This window comes from Anastrepha ludens, chromosome 6 (genome assembly GCF_028408465.1).
Source record: "Anastrepha ludens isolate Willacy chromosome 6, idAnaLude1.1, whole genome shotgun sequence".
Classification (NCBI taxonomy): domain Eukaryota; kingdom Metazoa; phylum Arthropoda; class Insecta; order Diptera; family Tephritidae; genus Anastrepha; species Anastrepha ludens.
Window position 1 is genome coordinate 796,915 of NC_071502.1, and position 24,676 is coordinate 821,590.

Here is a 24,676-nt window from a genome sequence, read left to right on the forward strand (position 1 = left end):
TACGCCACCTACCAAATCTCTTTCTGGCTTGTCAATTTTAAAGTTGTTTTTAGTGCAAGTTTAGACATAAAAGTTACACCGTGCACCGCTTTTTCTTTAATCATACCAACCTACTGATTTGTTGATTTTGCCTTCGTGTCGAGCAGTTGTAATGAACAAACATACATACATACGTACGTGTACACTAGCGTACGTATTTGCCGTTGTATGTATGCAGGTATACATTTAGATTTGTGTTACTCGTTTCCTGTCTCTACCTTTGCTCAGTTAACGATTTCTGCGAGGTTTATTTTCGCATCGCAGTGGTTTTTCATTCTCAAACAAGCTTGACTGAGAACAGTGGCGAGCTATTCACCTACTTTCATTCGATTGACTTTTTCTCTTTTTGCGATCTTTGTGTTCAATTATTATGTGTACACTTACATACATACATATTTATGTGTCTAACAACCGTGGAAGCACGAGAGGAGAACCCCAAAATTGAACGGGAATGGACGACAGTTGGCTTGCCATTGATGAAGTCAGTGGTAAATTAGGTGAAGGTAGTTCCGGTGGTAACCATGGGAGCCATGGTTTCAGCTTCAATGGTGTTGACAAACGTGTTGAAAGTGCAAAATGTGGCAAAAGCAAAATAAGGAAACGATGGTCAGAATACGTTGCTAGCGATGATGTGAATTCGTGTGTGCTACTCCGTTATACGCGCAGCTCTCCGCCGGAGCTTCCGTTTGGCTACCTAAACAGCAATTGTCAACCGGCCAATTTGTGGGTCAGTATGAGATGCAGCTCTCGGCAGCCAACATCAACACTGTGATTGCACCCTTCTCGCCTCACAGTCTGGTTTGGCAGCAAAGGTCCAATTGTTCCCTACAACCCCTGCCATGTTCCTGTCCAATGTCTGATATCGAGTACAGGTCCAACAACGTGATTGAATTTCCACCGCACAAAATTCTCCTTACACTATTCTTTCCACAAACCTGTTTTGTTTACTTTATTCGCTATTTCCGCACATTGACTTCCCTGTAAAGCTCGATAAATTTCATTCATGCCCTTCACCACTGCTAGAATATTTTCGACTTTAATTCTCATTGATTCCCACGGTGTCTAATTCTCTCGTATAACATTTATTTATTTTTTCTTACAGAAGAATAAGGAATTGATGAATGACATAATTACCAGCTGCAAATTAAAGAATGGTAAGTTTAAAATAATGCAAATTCAGATTTAGATATATATATGAGTCTTAAAGAGAGATTTATAAGCTCAATTGCACTTGCCTTAAGTCACATTTGAGTTCTAGGAAGCAGTTTCATACCGACAATACTAAATCGAGTTCTTACCGAACGAAATCTCCTCAGGTGTTCTCATAAAGCATTTACTGTAAGTGTGTACCGCCATCGTCATTAGTTTTATACCTAGTGCCTACAACTACATTTATAAAACTAATACATATATAATTGGCGCTTACATTGTTGAATGTTTGGCCGAACTCCTCCTCCAATTTGAGGAATGCGTCTTGATGTTTTCCACAAATGGAGGGATCTTCAGTTTTATGACGCCTCCGAACGACAGCTAGCTTTTTATGAGAAGCTTTTTCGTGGCAGAAATACCCTCAGAGATTTACCAATTTGAAAACAAATAAAAATCTAGAAATCATGATGTGCTTACTTTTACGTTTTGGTAAACATAAATTAATTTTACCTTAAAATAGCAGCAGATTTCTCTGACGTGCTTAGTCAATCCGCTATGGTACTACCGTTTTCAACATGTTGTTGACAAGTTTTCAGATTTTTCTTTTCTAAAAATATGTACCGCGGAATCGCGATAACAATCAAACTCGATAAGTTGAAAGCATTTACATATATACCATAAGCAGCTACAAGGCGAAACAAAAATGTATAACTGATTATTTTTCACGAATGAAGTAAATAGGTATAATAGAAATTATAAAAATAAATACTTTTATTTTTTGATTTTTCTATCGCGATTCCACTGAATTCCTAAACTGAAATCTAGCACTCTTTATATACATACCTACATATATTCACTCTTGACTTGCAAATATCTGAACATTACAAATATTCTACGTTTTTTAAGGGTTTGGTTCCGGTGTTTCACCAGTCGCTTCATCACCAACTAAACGCCCTTTAAGTCCCGACCATCCGAATCCTGCATTACCAATTACAGAGGTAAAGCAACCGTAACATACATATTTTATAAGATAAACGCAAACAGATATTGATATATTTAATCCCTAAGAAACTATTTACTCATTCTGCATTCATATAGGACATATTTATTTAATACTTCATTTTATTAAAATGAAAAAAAAATTCAAAAACTCGCTTTACATATTTATTTATTTATCGCTTTAGATATGTATGTATTTATCAGCAGATTACTAGGTTGTTCAATAAGTTTTGCTACTAGCCTAATTTTTTTAATTTTTTTATTTTGTTGTTGCTTATATGAACGAATTGAAGTGTCATTTCAATCTGTTAATTCATTCTTAGTTTACACGTCAGTAAGTATCGACGTGTCACAGTATTTTCTCCAATTGAAAAAATCAAGTATAGTGCAGATATTGAATTTTTATTTTTGGAAGATTTAAAAACAAACGAAATTTATGAACGAGTGTTAAAAGTGGACTTTTCGCCATCAATTAGTACACTAGAACACTTGATGACGATCCACGTCAAGCATGCCCAAAAACAGCAACAACACCAGAAAAAATACAGGTTGTGGTATTGAAAAATCGTCGAGCGACTAAAAGAGATGAGTTTCAGAAAGTTGTGTGCACAATGGGTGCCGTGTTCGCTAACAATGGAGCAAAACACATTCGAATGCGACTTTCTCAGCAACTTTTAGAGCATTTTCGAAAGGATAAAGAGGGTTGTGTGCATCGATTCATCACTATTGATGAGTCCTGGGTCTATCACCATGATCCCAAATCAAAATGAGAGGCTAAAGAGTGGCACGAACATGGTTCTTTGGCTCCGAAACGAGAAATCGGCCAAGAAGGTGTTAGCATTAGTTTTTTGGAATTTTGCTTGTGGATTTTTGCAAACTGGTAGAGCAATTAATGCTGAATATTAATGTAACCTTTTAGACCAGCTGAAAAAAAATTGTGGAAAAAAACCTAGTTTGCAAAAGAAAAAAATTATTTTTAATCAGGCCAATGCACCGTATCCCAAGAGCATTTTTATAACGTCTAAAGTCCAAAAATTAAAGTTCCAATTGTTGAAGCATTCACCAGATTTGGCCCCTAGCGACTTCCATCTGTTTCCAGATCTACATGAAAAAGTTCATGCGTGGAAAGCGTTTTTCATCAAATGATGAGGTCATAACAGCTGTGGAAGCGTATTTTGCAGCCTTTCCAGATTCTCTCTTCATGGATGGAATTCATAAATTGGAATTTCGGAACATGTGTATTGATGTTCAGGGAGACTATACTGAAAAATAAAGTGTATTTCAAACCATAAAATTGTGTTTTTCTTATCGTGTGGCAAAACTTATTGAACAACGTAGGGGAGGGGGCCCAGTTGTGACGCAGCTAAATATTTTTGACATGCGGTATGAAAATGACAGTTTGAGCCCTGCCAATCATGTTCGTTTGACGTTCAGCAGTTTTTGTGCAGACACCAACGTTAGTAGTCGCATTGTGTATACACGCACCAAACATCGTGTTGAAAATCGTGCGAAAAAGTTATTTTGATTTTTTTCAAAGTACCAAAATTTTGTGAAATTAACAGTGAAAAGGCGAGTGTAATGCATCAAAATATTGTATTTGCCGTATATTTTGTGATTCTATATGGATTTATGTGATTACGTGGTGTCTATAAAAAACTTGCTTGTCATACACAAAATAGCATCGTGACCCGGTTGTGACTCAGCGGGTGGCCCAGTTATGACGCACCTTTTTTTTGCACTACGATCATATAGAACTGCCGAATTCCTACATTTTTGTTGTTGTTTAAAAAAAACCAACTGCCAACTCGATCAATTGCAACGTATGCAAGCGTCCAGTTCATTTGAAGTGCGCCAACATGCAGGCAAGTTATTTCACTTGCAAACACTGCGAAAGTGACGTGGACGACGACTAGGAATATTTAGATGACGATGATGAATAAAAATCGTTGTCATTTATGGCCATTGAAGGACATTTTCTTTTGTGTTTTTCATTATTTTTGCCATTGAAAGCCTTCAAAATAAATAAATCATTAAATCACAACAATTGGTGTGACATTCCTTTCATATTTTCTCATTTCCAGTAAATTTCTTGAGGTGCGTCACAACTGGGCCACTTTTTTTTTGTCCTAAAAAAAGTTATCCTGAAAAAATTTGTTCCAAAATTTTTTGAGTAACTCAAATAAACATACTTTCTTTGGAGAAAAGTTGCGTTTGGTTAATAGTTAAATGTTAAACTTCTTCATTTTTCAATTTGCGGAACTGAGGAAAAAATTTTAATTTTTTTCAAAACCCGCGTCACAACTGGGCCCCCTCCCCTAGTATAAAAAAATTTCGATAAGAAAATATACTAGAGACATTGCTGCCACTTCAACCACCACCTTTCAATCTAAGCTATTGACCCAATAAAGTGTTGAATTATAATTAAATATTTAATACAATACAAATAGTTATGTATGTATATCAGTAAATGCGCAGTATACCCATGTAAATGGTAAAACCTGTATATATTTATTATTTTATATCGTAAGTGGGGAAGTTAGGAGTTTCCTGCTTCAATTCAGCTTTAATGATTATTTCTATTTATTTTACAATCTTAACAAATGCTGAAAAACAACGCAATTCAAAATATTTATTCATCGCCACCAGTCACCGAGCGCTACTATGAACCGCATGGGATGGGCTTTGCGTACGCTACTCGTCGCTGATAGTTCAAGTTGTCTCAAGGATAGAAAAGTAAGTGAATGCGCTTTTAGGCACACAGACTTGTAGATCCATGCAACAGGGCCATGTACTTGAAAACACTACATAGCTTTAGTATCTACTCCAATACAAATACAAGACTAAAAACAATTTTTTGGATAAACAATTAACAAAAATTTCAGTATACCAATGTAATGTACTAGAACGGTATTTTTTGTTGCTCTTATGTATTTGTTTAATTTTATAGGTTGCTGGCAAATTAATACGCAAGTGCGCACCCGGCACTGAATTAGTGGACTGGTTGGTAGGTTTTACGTCTATCGTTCATACCCGCGCCCAGGCAGCTGGTATGTGGCAAGTACTGCTCGAAGAAGGAGTGTTATCGCATGGTGAGTGGACGAATGCTACTAACAAAGATTCTTATACATATGTGATCCCGACAATGAATCACTTCAATTTTAATTTTCAATATGATAGAATACATAATTTTTGTGGCATTCTTTATGATTGCAGTGAATAAAGAGCAACCCTTCAAAGATAAATGTTTCTTGTATCGATTCCGTGTTGACGAGGACGGCACAGCTGGTGGTTACCCGACCACCGAGGATATTAATGCGGCTAATGAGCATATTCGTGAATCTCTGAGTACACTTTTCCAACGTGGTCCTGATGCTACACTACGAATGATTTTGCGCAAGCCGTAAGTATACACCAAGTCGTTTCTTTTTAAACATAGAAATATACCATAAATAAATATATTGTACATACCAGAAACACAGCAAACATGATACTAGTATTGCAGGCGGATGAAAACATGCATTTTTTTTTAATTATTTACAGTGGCTCACAGAAGTATTTTGCATAATAGCGCGTATGTACAAATTTAAGATTTTGTATGTACTAAGTATCCGAAAATAAAAATGTTAATACTTACACGCATTATTGAGCACTGTCTTAGCAATTGGGCTACACATCATGCACAAAAATTGTACCGTTAGGTGCATATAACAAAAAACGTGCGTAGCAATGAAAATGTGTGCTCACAAAAGTATTTTGCTTATTGTTTATAGATACCGTTACTGGACGCAGTTCAGTTACTTTTTCTGTTTTCGCTGAAGTTGTGGCTACAAGTGCGTATTATAATCAATTTTATTTGTAATTGAGTTAATTTCGTTTGTAATTGTGGTACTGTGCATATCGGAAATGCCAAAGGGTAAAGAACTAACTACAGCTGAAAAAAAAAATTATTTTACATCTCCATAATGAAGGAAAATCTACGAAATATATTTGCAATATGTTTAGTCGATGCCGCCAAACGATAGAAAATGTAATAAAACGGTGTAAAGAACGCGGTAATTTAGAAAATTTAGCCCGTTTTGGTCGACCAAAGTTGCTAACTGAGAGAGAAGAACGCCAAATATTGAAAGAAAATCGCAAAAACCCACATTTATCAGCCCCAAAAATCAATGACAAAATAAAAGCAACCTTTCAGATTGAAGTATCCGATGAGACAGTGCGCAGAGCCCTCAGAAGCAACAATATTCACGGTCGTGCAGCAAGGAAAAAACCACTGATTTCACAAGTCAATAAAGCAAAGCGGCTTTTATTCGCCAACACCTATAAAACCAAAAGTTTTGAGTTTTGGAAAACCGTCATATTTAGTGATGAAAGCAAATACAACATTTTTGGTCCGGACGGACGTCGTATGGTATGGCGGAAGCCAAATGAAGAGCTGCGATTAAAAAATGTTAAATCCACTGTTAAGCACGGTGGAGGTTCCGTCATGGTGTGGGGTTGTATGTCGGCCCAAGGAGTCGGAAAGCTGGTGTTTATAGATGGAACGATGGATAAACATCTTTATTTGTCTATTCTCAAAGACAACTTACATTCCAGTGCAGAAAAAATGGGAATGTCGTCTAACCACTTTTTGTTTCAACACGACAACGACCCCAAGCATACAGCTCATGATGTCAAAATGTGGATACTTTTTAATACAAAACATTTGCCAACACCTCCCCAAAGTCCCGATATCAACCCCATAGAAAATCTGTGGGCCTATCTCGAAGAAAGAGTGCGAGAACACAAAATTTCGTCAAAAAGTGACCTTAAAGATGTTTTACTCCAAGAATGGGAAAAAATACCTCTTGACTTTTGTCGCAAGTTAATAGAATCTATGCCAAGGCGCTTGGAAGCAGTTTCCAAAAATAATGGTTATCATACGAAATATTGAATTAATAGAAATTAGTATATTTGTACACCACCTAGTCAAAAGCAAAATACTTTTGTGAGCAATGAATTCTATTTTATTTTACTTTTTTTACGTTTACATTGGAACATATTTTTCTTTTAAAGTTTTAATACATTGTTTATGTAGATATAAGGTTTATGTTTAAGAATTTATGAAATAATTAACAAATGAATTTAAAAAATATACAGGAATTGAAGCGTGAACTTATTTGTCTTCTCATGCAAAATACTTTTGTGAGTCACTGTACATATAATATAAGTATGTATATGCAAACAACAGTAAGGGTGTACAGCTCCCCCTAGTACACTAGGGTATTATGACTTAGTTGAAATAGCGGTTGTGTTGTAACAGGCTAAGGAACCGACAAAAGTTCGCAATAACGAGAGCAATAGATTTAGTCATGTTTGCCTGTCTGTCTGAAAGCGGCCGCGGCGCCAGCCAAACTTCGCCCGCGTCACGTCCACTTCCCAATGATTTTTAGATAAAGATATGATTTTTATATTTACTATATAATTGGCGTTTACACCCGTATTGGGTGTTTGGTCGAGCTCCTCCTCCTATTTGTGGCGTGCGTCTTGATGTCGTTCCACGAATGGAGGGACCTACAGTTTCTAGCCGGCTCCGAACGGCAAATAGTTTTTTATGAGGAGCTTTTTCATGGCAGAAATACATTCGGAGATTTGTCATTGCCCACCGAAGAGCGACCGCTATTAGGTATGCTATTTGGCAAACCGTTATTCGTCCCTGAGCGAATTTAAAGAATCAGCTGATGGACTGACGTCACTTGAGACGTGTTAGTGATATACAAAACAAAATCACCCAATGACACCGTCTGAACAACGACTGATAGGTCGAGTATGTAAATACATACATACATATGTGTGAAATGATTGTGCGAATTTCGAGTGGCGATAAGATTCTATTAGTGATATAAGAAAAAAAATAAATAAAAACAGAACAACGACTGATTGGACGAGCGTGTGAGTACATGTGAAATGATCGTACAGAATTCGGCTTATTCTCCCAAAGGGCCTGGTTTCCCTCACTTTTTTTTCACCATAGTTAAATGTAATCATCCTTGTGTCGCACACAATATAACTGAATCTGAAAAGGTCTTTGTTATCTACCATATTGACGTTTATTTCGATTATTTTTAATAAATATTATTTCATATTTTGTTAATAGGAATCCCCTATATAGTTCATTTCAAAACGTTAATTCAAGGATATGGTAAAATTTTCCAAAAAAAAGTCTGAAATGTGTTTAAAATATGCCGCCTCATTAAAAATAAATTTTTTTCATGCATGAGACTTTTCCCTAATTTTTATAAAGTTTAAGCATCTTTTACTATGAATAATTTCGTTATGCTCCAACTACCGAAGTACGATTGAACTTTGGAAAACGATGCATCCTCTTTTTGAACACAGCTAGCCGATGTTGACTACATGCTTTTCTTATGCAGCTACGGGCACATAAGATGTGTGTTAATTTACGAATGGCCTTCTTGATCCCTTAGTATCGTCTTTTGCGTAATTAAAAGCCTTTTTACACTCTTTGCGAAGTGTGTTTGGAATATAAAAGAGAAGGTTAAGTGAAAACAGAAAGTTAAGTGCTTCCCGAACGTTTAATATACGGGATGATTAGAGAGATGAGTTTTTCTGCAGCATCTCCAGTTGGCCCTTTTAATGGTTTGTACCTCATTAGAAACGAAGGTGGATCTAGTGAATGAATTTTTATGAGCATATAGTCCGAAAAGGTTTGATGCTTCAAGTGACTTTGATACTTAAGATGTTACCATTAAGGGAAAAAGTAGATTGATTTTCTTTCTTGCATAGAGAAAGTTTTTTTCCAACAAGTAATTATAAAGCCACTCCCTTCTTTAATTTATGTTACTGCTGTCCTATTGACACCCCTTTCCATTACAAGTTTCACCTCTTTCGGGTGAGGTATTCCTCTCTAACTCCTTTAGTGGCAATGTAATCTAGAGAAACAAATATAAATATACCGGCCCCCACCTATTTTCCTGAAGTCCCAATGTGCTCTCCTGTCTTCTCATTAAATTGCACTAAGTTGCAGTTTATATCAGCTTTAGTAAATATGCAGATTAGTGATTTTACCCACAGACTCAATTGCCAGAATTCCCAGGCTATCAGACCAGAGCGATGCACATTCGTCTGAAGACAGACAAAACCAAAGCGCAGGATGCTGCTTTACAATTATCGAGGACTTATTTGGCAGTCTTACTTTGCCATAAAAACGCCGTTGTAAAGAACAGAAAAAATTCATTATTGCTTACATTCAGCTCCAGTTTTATTATTCAACCTTGTTTGGCAACATTTAAATATGTTTTATTTATTAAATTCGAATATTGCAATTAAATATCTCCAAGGCATTGGGCTGGTGGTCCGTAAATATGCACATGTATTATACATATACATACTTACTTACATATGCTTGTATGTACATTAACGCACCAGCGTAGTGAATGCACCAAACTATATGAAAAAATTGTATTCACATATTTATGCCTGTGTGCCAATATACTGAGCCTACGCAAAAACGTTGAGTGGCATTCAAACAAGTGCACACCTACATATGTGCATACACATACATACACATTATATACGTATGTTTCACAGATATTCAATATGTAGATCGTTATGGGAAGGGAAAGATTTACAAATTGGTCAAGATATTTTATCAATAATTTTATAAAGCTGAAGTTCTCTGCGTGTACCAACACTGGCAAAATAAAAATCTCTATGATTTTAAAAATTTTGTTATTTTTTTAATTCTTTTGAAAAAATAAAAAAGCGACTGCACAGTACATGAGCAACTGAAATTTTTTGTAATTTTTTCTGGTCCGGCCGGTGTTTCTTATACATATATACATATATATATATATATACGATATATGAGCATATCCAGAGGTTGTACCGGATCATTAAATGGTGGTGCAAGAATTGCCACCTGTATGCAATCAATTGAGCTACATAAATGCTCTTCATGGGAATTTACCTAAAACTATTATTTTATTAATTGTAAAGAAAAATTCTGCATCCTCACACCTTGGGTAATCACCGAATGTAAGCAAAGTGGGATAGACACAGAATCATAGTCAAACTGCAGTTTTTAGAATGCGAACTGAAGATTTTGTAACAGGAATTCGAAAAATTAAATATCAAGGCTGTAAAATTAAGTTAAAATAAAACATTTGATAATTATTAAAGCAGCTCTTATACAAATGTAAATATTTATCGTTTATGATATTAAGGGTTGAACTCACAGTTTACTGACATAATCCATCCAATTAAAAATCTGAAGCAACCCATTCTAAAATATGTATGTATATATTTAACTGATTATAATTGTTATACATTTATTTCAGCTCGCATGAACGCACCCCCGAGGAACTCGAATTGATATTTGAGGAGCTTCTGCACATTACTGCTCTTTCGCATTTGTCAACAAGCATAAAACGTGAGCTGTCCTCAATTATTGTCTTCGAATCGCATGCACAGGCCGGAACTATTCGTAAGTCTTAGTACATTTTAGCACCCTTTAAATGCCACATGTAACTGAACAAAATATTTAAAGGAATGTTATTACAAAGTGATGATAAGCGGTCATTTTAATGAATAATATTTCGTGCCAATGCACTATAATTGTAATTGTCTCTTGCACCCTTTGTTGGGTGTTTGGCCGATCGCCTCCTCCTGCTTGTGGTGTGCGTCATGATGTCTTTCTACAAATGGAGGGGCCTACAGTTTTATGCCGGCTCCGAACGGCAGATGGTTTTTTATAAGGAAATACACTCGAACTTGGAGGGTTGCCATCGCCTATAAGAAAAAACCTTTCCGATTATTATCACTCACCAATCCACGGCGGATTATGCAATTATGCACATGAAATATACCAAATATAGTACAAAGATTATTTTAATGAAAACCTAATTAATATAAACTTGGAAGAAAATACGTTGTGTTGATGGGCGGTATTATAACAGGACACAATCCACTATGCCAACATGTGACTATCATTGGAATCATTGAGGACCCGATTGACCTATCTTGCTTAGAGGAGGCGGATAGCACTGAACATTTTCTCTGTGAGTGTCTTGCATTTGCGAGAGCAAGACTTCGAATTTAGGGTTCCAATGTCATGAGAATGTGTAATATTCGTTCTCTCAAGCTGGAGGATATTTGCAGATTTGCCAAAGAATCTGAAAAATTATCACAGGTCTAGCTACCTCTATATATCTATACTATCCTATCTCTTTCTTTCTGTCACTTCTCTCCTTTCCTCCTTGACTATCTACCCTTTCACTTTCCAGAGCTTTAAATACAATGGATTTTTTAGCCTGAGTGTTTTAGGAGTTGCCAAATCTGTCGGTGCTTCATGACTCGACTTTTTCAAATTAAAAAAAAAAATATGCTCGCACCAAAAGTAACACACGTGCTGAGTTTTGTAGAGACATCTCTACTTTTATAATCATGGCGCTAGTTATGTAATAACGGTGCCTCATTACATGAAAATATGTTTTCATTTCTAATTAGGAAAGAAAAATTATTTGTTTTTCTCGAATTTCTAATTTATTGAGTTATGACGTTCTTCCAGTTCATTGAATTTGCGGAAGAACTTATAATATTTCGGAATCATTTAAATGAATATTTAAAATACTTTTTGTTTTCCGAGGGAAATTAATATTTTTTTTTATATTTCCGGTTCAAAATTCGACCCACTATCACGATAACGATTTCACCGCTTGACGCAAATTTGCACACGCACTTGGATTTTGTAGTATTTAATCAGGGCGACGAAGGCCGATCCTGGTATATTTTGCTCAAAGGCTCGGTGGATGTTGTGATACATGGCAAAGGCACTGTGGCCACCCTCAAGACTGGTGATGATTTTGGTAAACTCGCCTTGATAAACGACGCACCCAGGTAAGTTGAAGGGAGATGTTTTTAAGGTAACGTAAACACTATCCGCTTATTGTTATCCTTGAGTACTTCCACAGCTACGCCGTTGATGCAGGTTCTGGGCACTAAATGATCAGCTGGCGAACAAAATCGCCACACAAAATAAAGTCTTACCGAACGGAGAAAATTGTATTTTTTTTCTTTAGAAAAATTCCTTCTAAGAGCAATAGTTCTTTCCTCCGGGCTGGTTTTGCCTCAAAATATTAGCAAAGAGTTCAGCAGAATTGTGTTTGAATTGACTTATCCGGTTATGCTCGCTAGATCTTTAAATCTGTTTAGGCATTACTATTATTATTATGAGCCGATTTCGCACTGCAACTTGAAAGATCTGTTCTGCCCCTTCATGCATTCAGAGTATTTCTCTGAGCCAAACTTCCCCAATAAATTTTAGTATTTGCCTTTTTTTATTGAGTCTTATTTCCTCTCGTACAAACTGTACTCATACATTTTTTCCGCGTTTGAAATTTTTAACAAAGCTCGTTTTTTTTAATACTATTTGTCTATTTCCGTAGAGCTGCTACAATCGTCTTAAAGGAAAACAATTGTCATCTGCTTCGTGTTGATAAAGAGCATTTCAATCGTATTTTGCGCGATGTGGAGGCGAACACGTTGAGACTACAGGAGCATGGCAAGGATGTGTTAGTGCTGGAGCGAGTGGCTAAGCAGCGCGGACAACATTCGGCATTTAAGTACGTTGTGATTAATAAGAAATTGGGGATGTGTGCATAGAAAAAAACATGGTTTCCTTTTTAATGAATCATTAGGAGATATCATTAACCTTACCCCTGTATCCCTATTTCAATGAATCGAAACTGACTAATGTAACCATTTTAATTATAATTTAATAAACTTTAATCCTCCAATTAAATAAAGTATATCTATTCAAGTAAAATGTTAGTGCCTTCAACTTTCATCCAAGTACACAACCTGACACGCTGATGCATTACATACTCATTTCTCAATTTCTCTTTTATTACTTCAACCAGATATACGGTCATGTCAGGAACGCCATCTAAGATGCTGGAACATTTGCTCGAGACGCGACTTGGCAACCAAGTGAGCGGTTTGGATCCCTTTTTGGACGATTTTTTGCTCACCCACATTGTTTTCATGCCGGTTGTGCAACTGGTGGATGAACTGGCCAATTAATATCCTTTTGTAAACACAAACTCATACCTACACAGCCCCGCACTGCTACATATAAATGGCATGGGTTACATTGCATATAGCAACGAATGTCGGTATACATAGAACTACAATAGCAAGAATTTCCAAACTTTGTTTATACCTTCATATGTATATCCATACATATGAGCATACAAATCACTATTAGGTCGTTTATGTTTATGATTGCTTGTAATCATATGCACACAGATACGCACATAGCAGTAAGTCATATTCGTAAGTAAACAGCTCTCACGCAACTTGAATTGGGTGGCACTTAAAATTGTAATGCCTCTGATAGTCCGCTGGGAGTGGGCGATAAAATATACACACATACATACAAATTCCAGGGACAACAAGTAAATTGGATTGATTTAATTAGGACATTACTGACAAATTTTATTTTAGGCCGAAGAGAATGTTTCCTTTGAGTTAAGTTCGTTGCGGCACTTTGGCAAAAAAATCTATTTTTTTTATCCAGTTGTGAACATTTTCATGCAGGTCTTACTTACAAAAAGATATTTGTTGTTATATGTATGTACATTATACTATCGCGGTAGGGGTTCTTATTTATGTATAATATTTATAAATATGGTGTGACGGGTTCCTTAGCTCCATTGCACTTTTCATTGCGATGCTAATGACGGATCGCACACTCCCGAGGATCGGGAATATATAATTAATTTCAAGAAACGCGTTGTGCAGTTCATGCAAAAATGGGTGATGGCCGTGCGGCATGCCGCCTTTGATGAACCAAGTGTCTGTGATTTTATTGAGGTTTGGAAAATGTTATAAATTTTCCATTATTTTTTAAATAAAAAAAGTTGTGTTATTCTCTTCTAACAAGGATTTGGCCGTTGAGATAGAGGCCGATACAGAACTGAGTGAGGAAACGAGCATCATACACAATGTGCTTACACAAATGGCTCGCTACCAGGACGACCGTAACCAAAATGCCGGACAGAAGTGGAAGCTACCGCCAAATGGACAACCTATTTGCTTATTTAGCGGTAATGCTACACCATCGAAAACCGTTATACGTCCCGATGATGACAGTGAGTGATTCGCCTTAAATTCCCATAGCGACGTATGCCTACAATATGTAGTGTTTTACAGTTATCTTCCGAGTGTATTGTGCCGACCACACCTATTGCACCTTGCGGTTTCCGTTACATACCACCGCCGAGCTAATTAAAGCCTGCGCTGCCGATAAACTGCAATTGAATCGGGGACCTGAAGATCTAGTATTGGTAGAGGTCAAATCGAATGGAGAACGTTCCGTCTTTAAAGACAACGATGTCAGCATTCCCACTGGCCTCAGCCTAAATGGTCGGCTTTTTGTATCGGTAAAAGATCACCTAGACGCTTTGGTAATTAACAAAAGTTGTATACCTTTTATAAATTAAATAGCAGACTTTAATAGAAACATTACATCATTATTAGACGCCACTTCCCGAACAAGAAGGTCCCACAGAAGGCATAGATATCGATTTGGAAATATTGAGCACCAAAGAAATAGCTTACCAAGTAACACTTTTTGACTGGGATCTTTTCTGGGCAGTGCATGAGTACGAACTTCTCTACCACACATTCGGGAGGCACCACTTTGGCAAGGTGAGAATCATATGGTGAAAGCAGACTTTAGAATAAAGTTTTCAAATGCAAAAAATATGAATCTGTTAAGAAAAACATTTCACGTAATTGCTTATGATTGGGGTTCAAGCAGGGAAGCACGCTGAAACTAAAGGCTTAATTTAAAAATAAATAAAAAAAACAGGCTTAGGATTTCTGAAACATAGTCGTATATACCACTCTTAGATTCATTTATTCGCAATCTTCGCAATATAGATTCTTAAAGCATGAAGATAAGCTCTTTAGCTTTCAAAAACTTTTTCCCGATAATACCTCGAGACCTTAAGGTAATGCTATACTAAATTAAAAAAACTACTAATATTTTTATTGATGACCAGGGCAACCCAAAATACATTTGCACTGAGGATGACTTAAAGGAAGTTTTCGAGAAAGTTCAGATGGAATGAAATCTTTGGCAAGAAATAATTGGCAATATGAAGTACGAAAAAGAGGCAAAACAGTTTTCAAAGCCATTTACATAACTGTGCCGAAGATACACAGAGAATACCGAGAATACATTCTAGCAACTCTTCCCAAAACACTTGCGAGAATGAAAGAAAAAGATAAAATTTAATTCATGCGATTTAAGCGCATTGGTCCACGATTTCTTTAAACTACCTTAACTCAATTTATGACCACATTCCAAATCGAATTTTGAAAAAGAATTATGATGATACACAATACTGAATAAAATAAAGATTATAACAGTTTAATACGAAAACGATTTTGTATTTATTTTTATACATTTTCCTGAATTTCGACTGAATCATATGCGTCATAATAGTCAGTCTACACCAATCACTTAACCATGCGGAAGACACAATATTCGCGCCATTACAAAATTATGTCTTTGAAGAGGAAATTGTTAGTGAACTGAACCCTCAAGAAGTTGTAGCAGCCAATTTCCGTGCATGAATATTTTCACCCCTCCGGAGTTCTATCGTTAACTTTCAATCTTTATAATTTGTCTAGTTAAGTTGGCATAGTCTGAGTGCAAAAGTGTTAGCTCAGCGATATATTCCTCTCCTCATGCGGGGGCACACAACACCGGAAAAGGAAAATCACTCGACTTCCTCAATTCAAATGAATGCCAAACACTATCGATCTGTTTCGATTGGGATAAATTTCAGATATTACAAGTAACTTTATTGACTTACCCGTACAAAATACTAACCAAGAAACGTAAACCAAACTACCAAACTAGTATGCTCTGCAGCAAATACATAAGTCGATTTTCCAAAGCAAAAAAAAAAATAATAATAATACAAATTTTCTAAAGAAACATCAGATAATGTGCCATGAGCTATTGTGTTTTTACCTTTAAAATTTCACCGCTGCTCATGCCTAAAATGATCTAGTCTGACGTTAGGTGATTCATTGGTATCCCTCGTGTCCCCATAACAGCTAACCAATCAAACAATACGCTGCTCACAAACCCCAAAGATAACGCAGCCATCTTCGCCAGTTTTTTATTTAAACTTTTTGATGATAATAATTTTCTTCGTGAATATAACAAAAAAAAAACCCAACATGGATATTCTATCGAATCGTCTATCCTATGCTCCCTACAGCGCTATCTTCTTCAAAAGTTCATACCCGCATATTTGGCGCATTTTACAATTATCCCTATCATCAGTTTTACGCCGCCTCCGAACGACAGTTGGTTTTTTAGGAGGAGCTTTTTCATGTCCGAAATACACACGGAGGTTTACAATTGCATGCCAAGGGGCGACCGCTATTAGAAATAACTTTTTCTGTAATTTGGTGTTTCATGCCCGAAGCTGTGCACTGCCGAATGGTAGTCACGCACCAACCCATTCGGATGTCAAATGAGTGTTTGATTGGGATGGAAAGAGTTTTAGAAAAGTTAGCTGAAAGCAAGCGACAAGTCGAAATCGAATCATTATTATTTGCATGCAACTAAATGTATTAATCTGTTCCATTTATAGTTCGCGTATAAAGTTTAAATACTTTCAGGAATACTCATAGTACTATTTAAGAAACGCTCCACGTAGTTTCCGATAAAAAATTTGATTTTCGTGTAGTGAAGCATTTGCTTCTTGACTATATTAAATTATCATAAAATACCTCCAAATTTTATTATATATTCGTTCCCACGACAGTCGGTACTACCTTACCGGAACGTCCCGGATTTATATCCGGGCAAGGACTGTTACTCCAGCTGCATTCTCCGTACTTGTATGGAAAATGTGTATGGTGCAACAACAACAACAACCTATAAATATTTGTATTTTAGATCACCGCCAATCTGGATGTGTTTTTGCGTCGTTTTAACGAATTGCAATATTGGATTGTGACAGAAATCGTTTCTACCAGCAGCATGAGTAAACGTGTCGGTCTCCTGAGGAAATTCATAAAGTTAGCAGCCTAGTAAGTGAATGCTTCTAATTACATACTTAAACATTGACATACTCATAGTAAATGCACCTCTGACATATTTAGCTGCAAGGAATACCAGAACCTGAATGCTTTCTTCGCTGTCATTATGGGTCTTTCAAACATGGCAGTATCGCGTCTATCCCAAACCTGGGACAAGATTCCTTCAAAATTCCGAAAACTCTTTCAGGAGTTCGAGGCTCTCATTGATCCCAGCCGCAATCATCGCGCATACCGTGTCTTTGTGGGAAAGCTGCAACCTCCTGTAATTCCGTTTATGCCGCTTTTGCTCAAGGACATGACATTCGCTCACGAAGGAAATAAAACCAGTTTGGATGGTCTGGTGAATTTCGAGAAGATGCACATGATGGCACAGACAATGCGCACAATTCGCTTCTGTCGTTCGCGCAGTTTAGGTAAGTTTTTTAATCAAGTACCCCAATTCGACTTTCCACCCGACATTTCTTTTACTTTAGGTCTTGAGCCACCGTCACCAAAAAGTGAAGGAGAAGTGCGCTCCTATATTAGTTGCCTGAGAGTTATAGACAATCAGCGTATTTTAACGGCTATGTCACAAAAAATTGAACCAACTCGTAAAGCCTAAAATGCAAAACAGTAGAACGCAAAAAAGCCAAAAACTAATAGCCTGCACAAAATATCTACAGAGAATCAATGAATCAGGCAAAAACACCGTCGATGCAATGAACTTTTTGCCAAATTTTTATAATCATCTACTCACAGTTTTAGATTAAACGTAGGCATTTGTATAAATATGTATACCTTAATTATTAGTAATAATACAAATACTATGAAAATTCTATCGATCATCCATCAATTATTGCCTACTTGTTTGCACTCTTTTTCGGACTTACATATAAATTAATTAAGTTAAACTTTGCTTTAATGTTTATTGTAAGTGTGGTAATTTCGCAAAATTTAATATTAGTTAATATTATGTTAGCTTATTTGTTAAACTTTCCGCTGTTATTATTAGCATAACTCGTTAAATGTACATAGGTTTGGTATTTGCCATAGCCAATTTTACTGCTTTTTTACCTTTTCTGTTATTAAACTATTTGTATGTAAATACGAATTCGCAAAAATGGGGCGTGCGTTCGTATATATATCCATTGTAATTATGTATATAATCTCGGAAATTTTGAGCACATTATTAATTTTTGTTTCACCAGCAAACTTTCAACAAAGCAAAGTAAACTACTTATAGATATGAATGTACATAAAATAGCATTGTTTTTTAATAGTTTACCTTTAACATAGAAGGAATACCAACACCAATGAAACTTTAAATTTTTAATTCAAATACTTACTATTAAAGTTAAGAGGGCTAAACAAAAATTGTAATGCTCAGAATATTTAATAGTTCTAATTTAGCAACTAGCCTTTTCAATTTAATAGCAGAATTAAACTGTCACAGACGTCATTAAATTAGTTTGGCGCATAAAATGAACTCATGCACTCCAAGAATATGGAAATCTTTAGGGAATCTCAAATATTTATGCTTTCGACGGCAACAAAGACTTGGATTAGAATTTTAAATGTTTGTGTAATGTAGTCAAGCAGTTAATAAATATTATTATATTATAAAGGAACTGACGTATCCGATCTCTCTTTCAAAATAAACGTAATATTATTACTTTTACAATATACATGTAGATATACATAAATACATATATGAATATTTCGAAGCTTTGATGGAAACCACCAAATGACCAAAGTATACAAAGTTTCAATGCCTTTTTATCTATAATCTCCCAAGTAGCACACATTCCAAGAGCTCAAAATCTAAAATCTACAGAAAGGCGCACTTCAAAATAACGGTTTCTTTAAAATGAACAAACGAATTTTATAAGCAAATTTCCACATGTTTAGATTTTTTTTTTTTTTGCACTGACTTGCCTAGACGTGAAGCACCAGAATCCACAGTTACGTAGAAGGAAACACAAAATACTAGAAAATAAAAGCCTTTCATTACTTTATCTACAGCAAATTTCGAAATTCGTCCATTTATAACAGTATGCATACTCGTACTACTATTTGTTTTGAAAAATTATACAGAAATATATGAACACATATACAGAAATTTATATAAGTAGTATATATTTTCACTACCAAGTTAAGAATGGTTGATTAATTCTAGTAATGATGGCGAGTGGCAGGAATGCGATTGCAGAAACCTTTAGTAAAATCGGACAATATGTATGTACATAGTTATGCATTAGGAGCATTTATTTTAAAAATGTAAATATTTGCAAACAGAAAATCAACTCGAAAATTTCAGAACTCAAAGATGAAGTTTGGTATGTACATATGCATACTATATATTGGACTTAGCTCAGCCGATTTTGCTAAATGTATTTGTTGACGAATATAGAAATTTCCCAAAACTTGTATACCTACTGAGATTTAAACGTAGATATGTACACATGCATCCCACTGTTATGGTTGGGGATAGTGAAGCTCTATTTTCACTGTAAAAATAAAATCAGTATAAAATCGTAAATGTTTAGAAATAGATTTTAAATGTGATTAGATTTGACAATCTTAAAGTTACGCTCTGAAATTATAATTCTACATTTTACTAAACACCAATAATATATATATGTACATGCATACATACTATAATCAAGGAGATTCAACATTAAATATATACATTAAGAGTACACATTTTCCATAAATGTAAAAAAAAAAAATTATTTATATGAATCGACACCAATTGAATTGAATGTCTTAAAACTTCACAAAGCAATCATCCCAATTCAAAATTTATATAAATTTAAAAGAATTGCGTTCAGAACTTACATAGCCCCTCAAATAAATTTAGCGCACATGCATATATACATTTGTATGAAAAAATACAAATCATTATTGCAACAAAATAAATATATGGCACCCAATTTGAAAAATGTGCATTTCTCATGAGTGCAATACATACTATATATTATATGTGTATGTGTGTAGGTGCAAACAAAAGCAAGTCTCAGTAAAGTTCACTGTAAGAAGAATAACTCCAATTAACTATAAGCAACTAAACCTTATAGAACTCAAGAAAATTCAATAAACAAGAATAAGCAGAACCCAAAAGCATAAAGAAAATCTTTACAGTAAAATTCAACCGAGCAATATTGTAGTTCAACAATTTTTTATAGTAACTGTTTGTTCGATTTACACAGATTCAATATACATTTATGTATGTACTTTTACAAGTATAATAAAGTTGTAAGAATTATTTATTTCTTGAAAAGTCATATTTATTAGTCAGAAACAGTGTTAGAATAAAAATTCAAATAAAAATAAATGCATACAGACAATGAATTCAGTAATTTTTGTTTTTAGAATAAGAAATTGAAGGCTGCAGAAAAAACTACTAAGTAAACAATAGATTTGTTTAATTTGCATACTTTCTCTAATCTCTACTTAGAAGTATCTTTCAGTCAAGGTTGGGCATAGCATAGATGGGATAGTGCACTAAATACAGATTTTCACGATCACTAAATGAATTGTGAAAGTAAAATGCACAGTGCAGTGAAAATTTAGTGCACTGTGTCCAACTAAGCTTTCAGTTCGAAGGGATGTGATTTATGTGTGTCCATGTAAGTATTAATTGTCACATTGCCAAAGTTAGTCTAAGAAGAACTGATGAGCACTTAAGGGGAGAGATCACTGCAGCGGCAAAAAAATAACCACATTTTGGGAATTTTTTCAATGGAACAATGAAATCTGAAAAAGGTCCTCCATTATATATGCCATACGCAAAACTTTCAGTCTGTGAGAAACGACAGCGAGCATGTGCAAGCATGGTAAGGTACCTGACGTCAGACTTGTAAAAATCGCAAAAAATAAAGTAACTGTTTTGAGAAGACGCCACCTTCAGCAATCAATTCGCATTGCGCTACAAACTCATTTTATCTATTTGTCATTATTCCATTCATCTATTCCAAGGCGCATTCATTAAAGATGGTGTCACTAGACCAACAACAATGTTCTGTACGTTTGATTGTCAAATCAAAGTATTCGAAAACTGGAAAAAATTAATGCATTCGCCTTGTTTCATTCTAAGCCTACAGCCACATGGACACGGCGAAAGAAAAAAAACAAATCCGCTGATTTACCAACACCACCTTCAATGGATTCGTCTTGATTGCGGTTGAATAAACAAGCAAAAGGAAGGGGAATTACTTTTTTGTGAAGAAGAAGGTAGTCGAAAGCTTTGGAAACAACCAAAAACCAGAAACACATACTTTCTTGCCACGGCGTCTTCCGCATAAAAACGCAAACAAACTAAATTTGGAGGCTTTATATTAATTTGTGCTTTCACAATTTGACACACGGCACTTCGTTTTCATTAGTTTGATTAGTTTAAATCTCGCAAATAACAAAATTACAGCCATTCACTGAATTTTTTCTACTCTTGTTTGTTTTGTATTGCGAACTGAGCTGACGTCAGACTTGTCAAAATCGCGAAAAATAAAGTAATTGTTTTTTAATAGCGCCATCGTAGATACTCAATTCGCCTTGCCTTGACAGTTCCAATTTAAAAATTGTTGGTGTTGCTCAAATGCAACCACCTTGAATAAATTCGCCTTGGTGTGGACGGAGTACAAACATCTGGAATAGTATTATATTAATATAGAAAGTCAGCCGATTGCCTAGCACTCAATCATTGATAGTATTTTAAAAACATCACAAATATTTTTAAGGAAGAAGCGGCGAGAATATCTGTGTTTGTTACGTAAAAGCGATAACAGCAGCTATATATAATATCAGGGATTAAGTTAGTGCCTGTAAAAAGTACTTGAAATTATAGAAATCATTCACCTTTCCGAGGCGAACGCTTGACGACGGTTGATTGAGCGGGAAACCAAATTATAGTGAAAAAAAGTGTTTAAAAAAACAAAAAAAGTGAAATAAAACAAATAATAGACAAGAAAGGGAAAAACAAAAATTTAAGAGAAAAAAAAAAAAATAAAAACCAGTTTCTTGAAATTCTATTACTTTCAACAAACAGAAATCAAAATTAACTAAACCAAATAGCGAACAACAAACGCAAAATGGACGTGGAGGCTGAGGAGCCAGAGGGCTCCTGGGCACAACAATCTCCAAGCGCACAAAAAAGAACCAAGATTGACCATTCAGAAAGCAACATTATAATCAAACCCCTAACGACGACCAAAGATAACTCCAAAAATGAAGAACCTAGATACGATAATGACCACCAGGGACCTTTTATAGTCTTCATCGACTCAAAGACCGACGGACTAGGAAGAAAACCTATAAACGTCATAGCAGTGTCCAACCTTTTAAAAAAACTAAAGATCGTAGAACTAAAAGAAGTGAGCAAAGTGGGATACGGAAGGGTGAAAGTAACGTGCAAGCGAGCGGAAATAGCCAACGCGATTTGCAGCAACAAGAACCTGATAGAAAGAGGATACGTACCCAGAATCCTTCAACATTGTATATCTAAGATAGGCATCATATTTGACATACCGACAGAAATATCTATGGAAGAACTCAAAGCAGATATTAAGTCTGCCATACCGATACAAAAACTGGTTAGAGTGGAACGAAGGGACAGAGACGATAAAGAAAAACGGATCCCTACCAGAAGGGTAAAAATTTTCTTCAAAAGACAAAATATACCAGACGAAGTGACATACGCCTACGCCAAAATAAAAGTCCAGACATATATAACACTATCGCAATGCTACAGATGCTTCAGGTTCAACCATTTTGCACAACACTGCAAAGAAAAAACGGAAAGATGCAGGAAATGCTTTCAAACCCACGAGATAGAGGGACAATGCCAAAAACTGTCCTGCGTCAATTGCAAATTCGAACATGCTCCAACGGCCAAAGACTGCCCAGCAAGAGTAAAGGCCTTTATTATAAAAAGAACCATGACATTAGACAACATCTCCCACAAGGAAGCACACAAAAAAGTAACCGATATTCTTGGAAATAGATTCGAGTTACTTGACAACTACGACCAACAATTCCCTGCCCTCCGGAAAGAAACAACAAATCCGACACTTAATAAAGAAAACAGCTCCACCTCCTACATCCACAAACTAGTACCTTACGCCAAAGTTACAAAAACCAATAACAAAAACAGACAAAGGGAAGAAGAAAATGCCCTAAAAACAATGTAACAATGGAGAGAAGCCACAAAACCCGTAAAAACAAACATGATCACAATAGAATCCAAACAAATCAAAGAAACCCAAGAAACCTTTAATGAACTGAACAACAACTCATCATCGGCTATAGACGTAACTTTCATAAACCAAAATATCAACTATACATAGAACACGATAAGCAAACTGACAAACAGCAACCATAACCCAATAATCATAACACTAAAGGATAAATTCATACCCCATCAAACAACAGCTAAAATTTTAATGAACAACGTACTCAAAGAGATGAATAATCTGAAAATAGGAAACACCCTAGAAGAATTCACCAGCGCCATAAGAAAAACCATAGAGAAAAATACAATCAATAACTATAACAATAAATATGTACCAAAACATTGGTGGACCAACGAATCCCAAAGATTATTCAGACTAAGAAATGCCGCACGGAAAAAATATAATCAGCACAAAACTAATGAAAACTGTAACCTCCTAACAAACGCTGAAAATAATCTCAGAGAACATATAAAAGAACAAAAAAATAAAGCATTCAAAGAAGTTATAGACGAAATTTCCGAACCAACAAATATTAAGGATATGTGGGCGAAAATAAAAAACCTTAAAAAATACCAATGCGAAAAACAAATAAACAACTCCTGGAATAACCAAGATAAAAGAAAATATCTAGAATTCATAGCTAGAAACACACACCAAGACTCCACACCTACGAACACAAATATCAATAACGCAGACCACACTCTATTAGAAATGAATATAACCAACTTCCAAAAGTTCCTACACCCAGTCGCATTCGTGACACAGCTGTGATCGGTGTGTTTTTTTTCAGTGCTCTGGTTTCATTTAGCAAAAAAAGAAAAGGCGTAGTGAAAGTGAAAGATACAATAGATAGTGACATTTTTTTCGCGGAATTCGGTGTATAGCGCTGTAATAGTTCTGTCTGTGAAAACCACGTGTTTTTTTTTTTTTATTACTTCCTGGAATTTCTACCTGAAAGACTAACGTATAGAGTTTTCTTACCGCAAAAGTGCCTGCGGTAAGCCGCAAAAAAGGTGATGCGATGGCGTCCTCAACGCCTTCGGCATCGTGCTCAGCAGAGGATTTTGAGGAATTTTGCGCTAGCAATGAATCTCTGATCCATAAACCTGCTAGTGAAAAAGTGGATACAAATCTGCGAAAGACTAAAAACAAAGGTC

At 35.6% G+C, this 24,676-nt stretch overlaps 1 protein-coding gene and 1 long non-coding RNA gene across 6 annotated transcripts in view; one reads left to right on the forward strand and one right to left on the reverse strand.

Moving 5' to 3' along the window:
• The window catches only part of LOC128866398 (rap guanine nucleotide exchange factor 4), a 132,360-nt gene extending 111,729 nt beyond the window's left edge, over positions 1–20,631 (forward strand). For 2 of the 4 annotated variants that reach the window (XM_054107098.1, XM_054107101.1), the window contains 16 exons: positions 1,142–1,193; positions 2,095–2,186; positions 4,834–4,920; positions 5,135–5,276; positions 5,401–5,587; positions 10,524–10,669; positions 11,937–12,081; positions 12,630–12,806; positions 13,104–13,265; positions 13,905–14,058; positions 14,129–14,336; positions 14,398–14,651; positions 14,725–14,895; positions 17,171–17,304; positions 17,377–17,726; positions 17,787–20,631. In XM_054107098.1, coding sequence (XP_053963073.1) covers positions 1,142–1,193; positions 2,095–2,186; positions 4,834–4,920; positions 5,135–5,276; positions 5,401–5,587; positions 10,524–10,669; positions 11,937–12,081; positions 12,630–12,806; positions 13,104–13,265; positions 13,905–14,058; positions 14,129–14,336; positions 14,398–14,651; positions 14,725–14,895; positions 17,171–17,304; positions 17,377–17,726; positions 17,787–17,914 — 2,589 coding nt within the window. In that variant the 3' untranslated portion in view covers positions 17,915–20,631. Of the gene's footprint in view, positions 1–319; positions 767–1,141; positions 1,194–2,094; positions 2,187–4,833; positions 4,921–5,134; positions 5,277–5,400; positions 5,588–10,523; positions 10,670–11,936; positions 12,082–12,629; positions 12,807–13,103; positions 13,266–13,904; positions 14,059–14,128; positions 14,337–14,397; positions 14,652–14,724; positions 14,896–15,251; positions 16,382–17,170; positions 17,305–17,376; positions 17,727–17,786 lie in introns of those variants that run through there. The other 2 variants (XM_054107099.1, XM_054107100.1) reach the window with 2 other exon arrangements.
• LOC128866401 (uncharacterized) lies at positions 1,281–1,884 on the reverse strand. Of its 2 annotated transcripts, none has more exons than XR_008454931.1 (3): positions 1,699–1,884; positions 1,466–1,643; positions 1,281–1,375 (listed from the first exon to the last, which is right to left on the reverse strand). It is a non-coding gene; the product is annotated as an uncharacterized LOC128866401 (long non-coding RNA). The 2 variants fall into 2 exon arrangements; XR_008454932.1 differs by having other exon boundaries at positions 1,281–1,419.
• Positions 20,632–24,676: the final 4,045 nt, after the last annotated feature.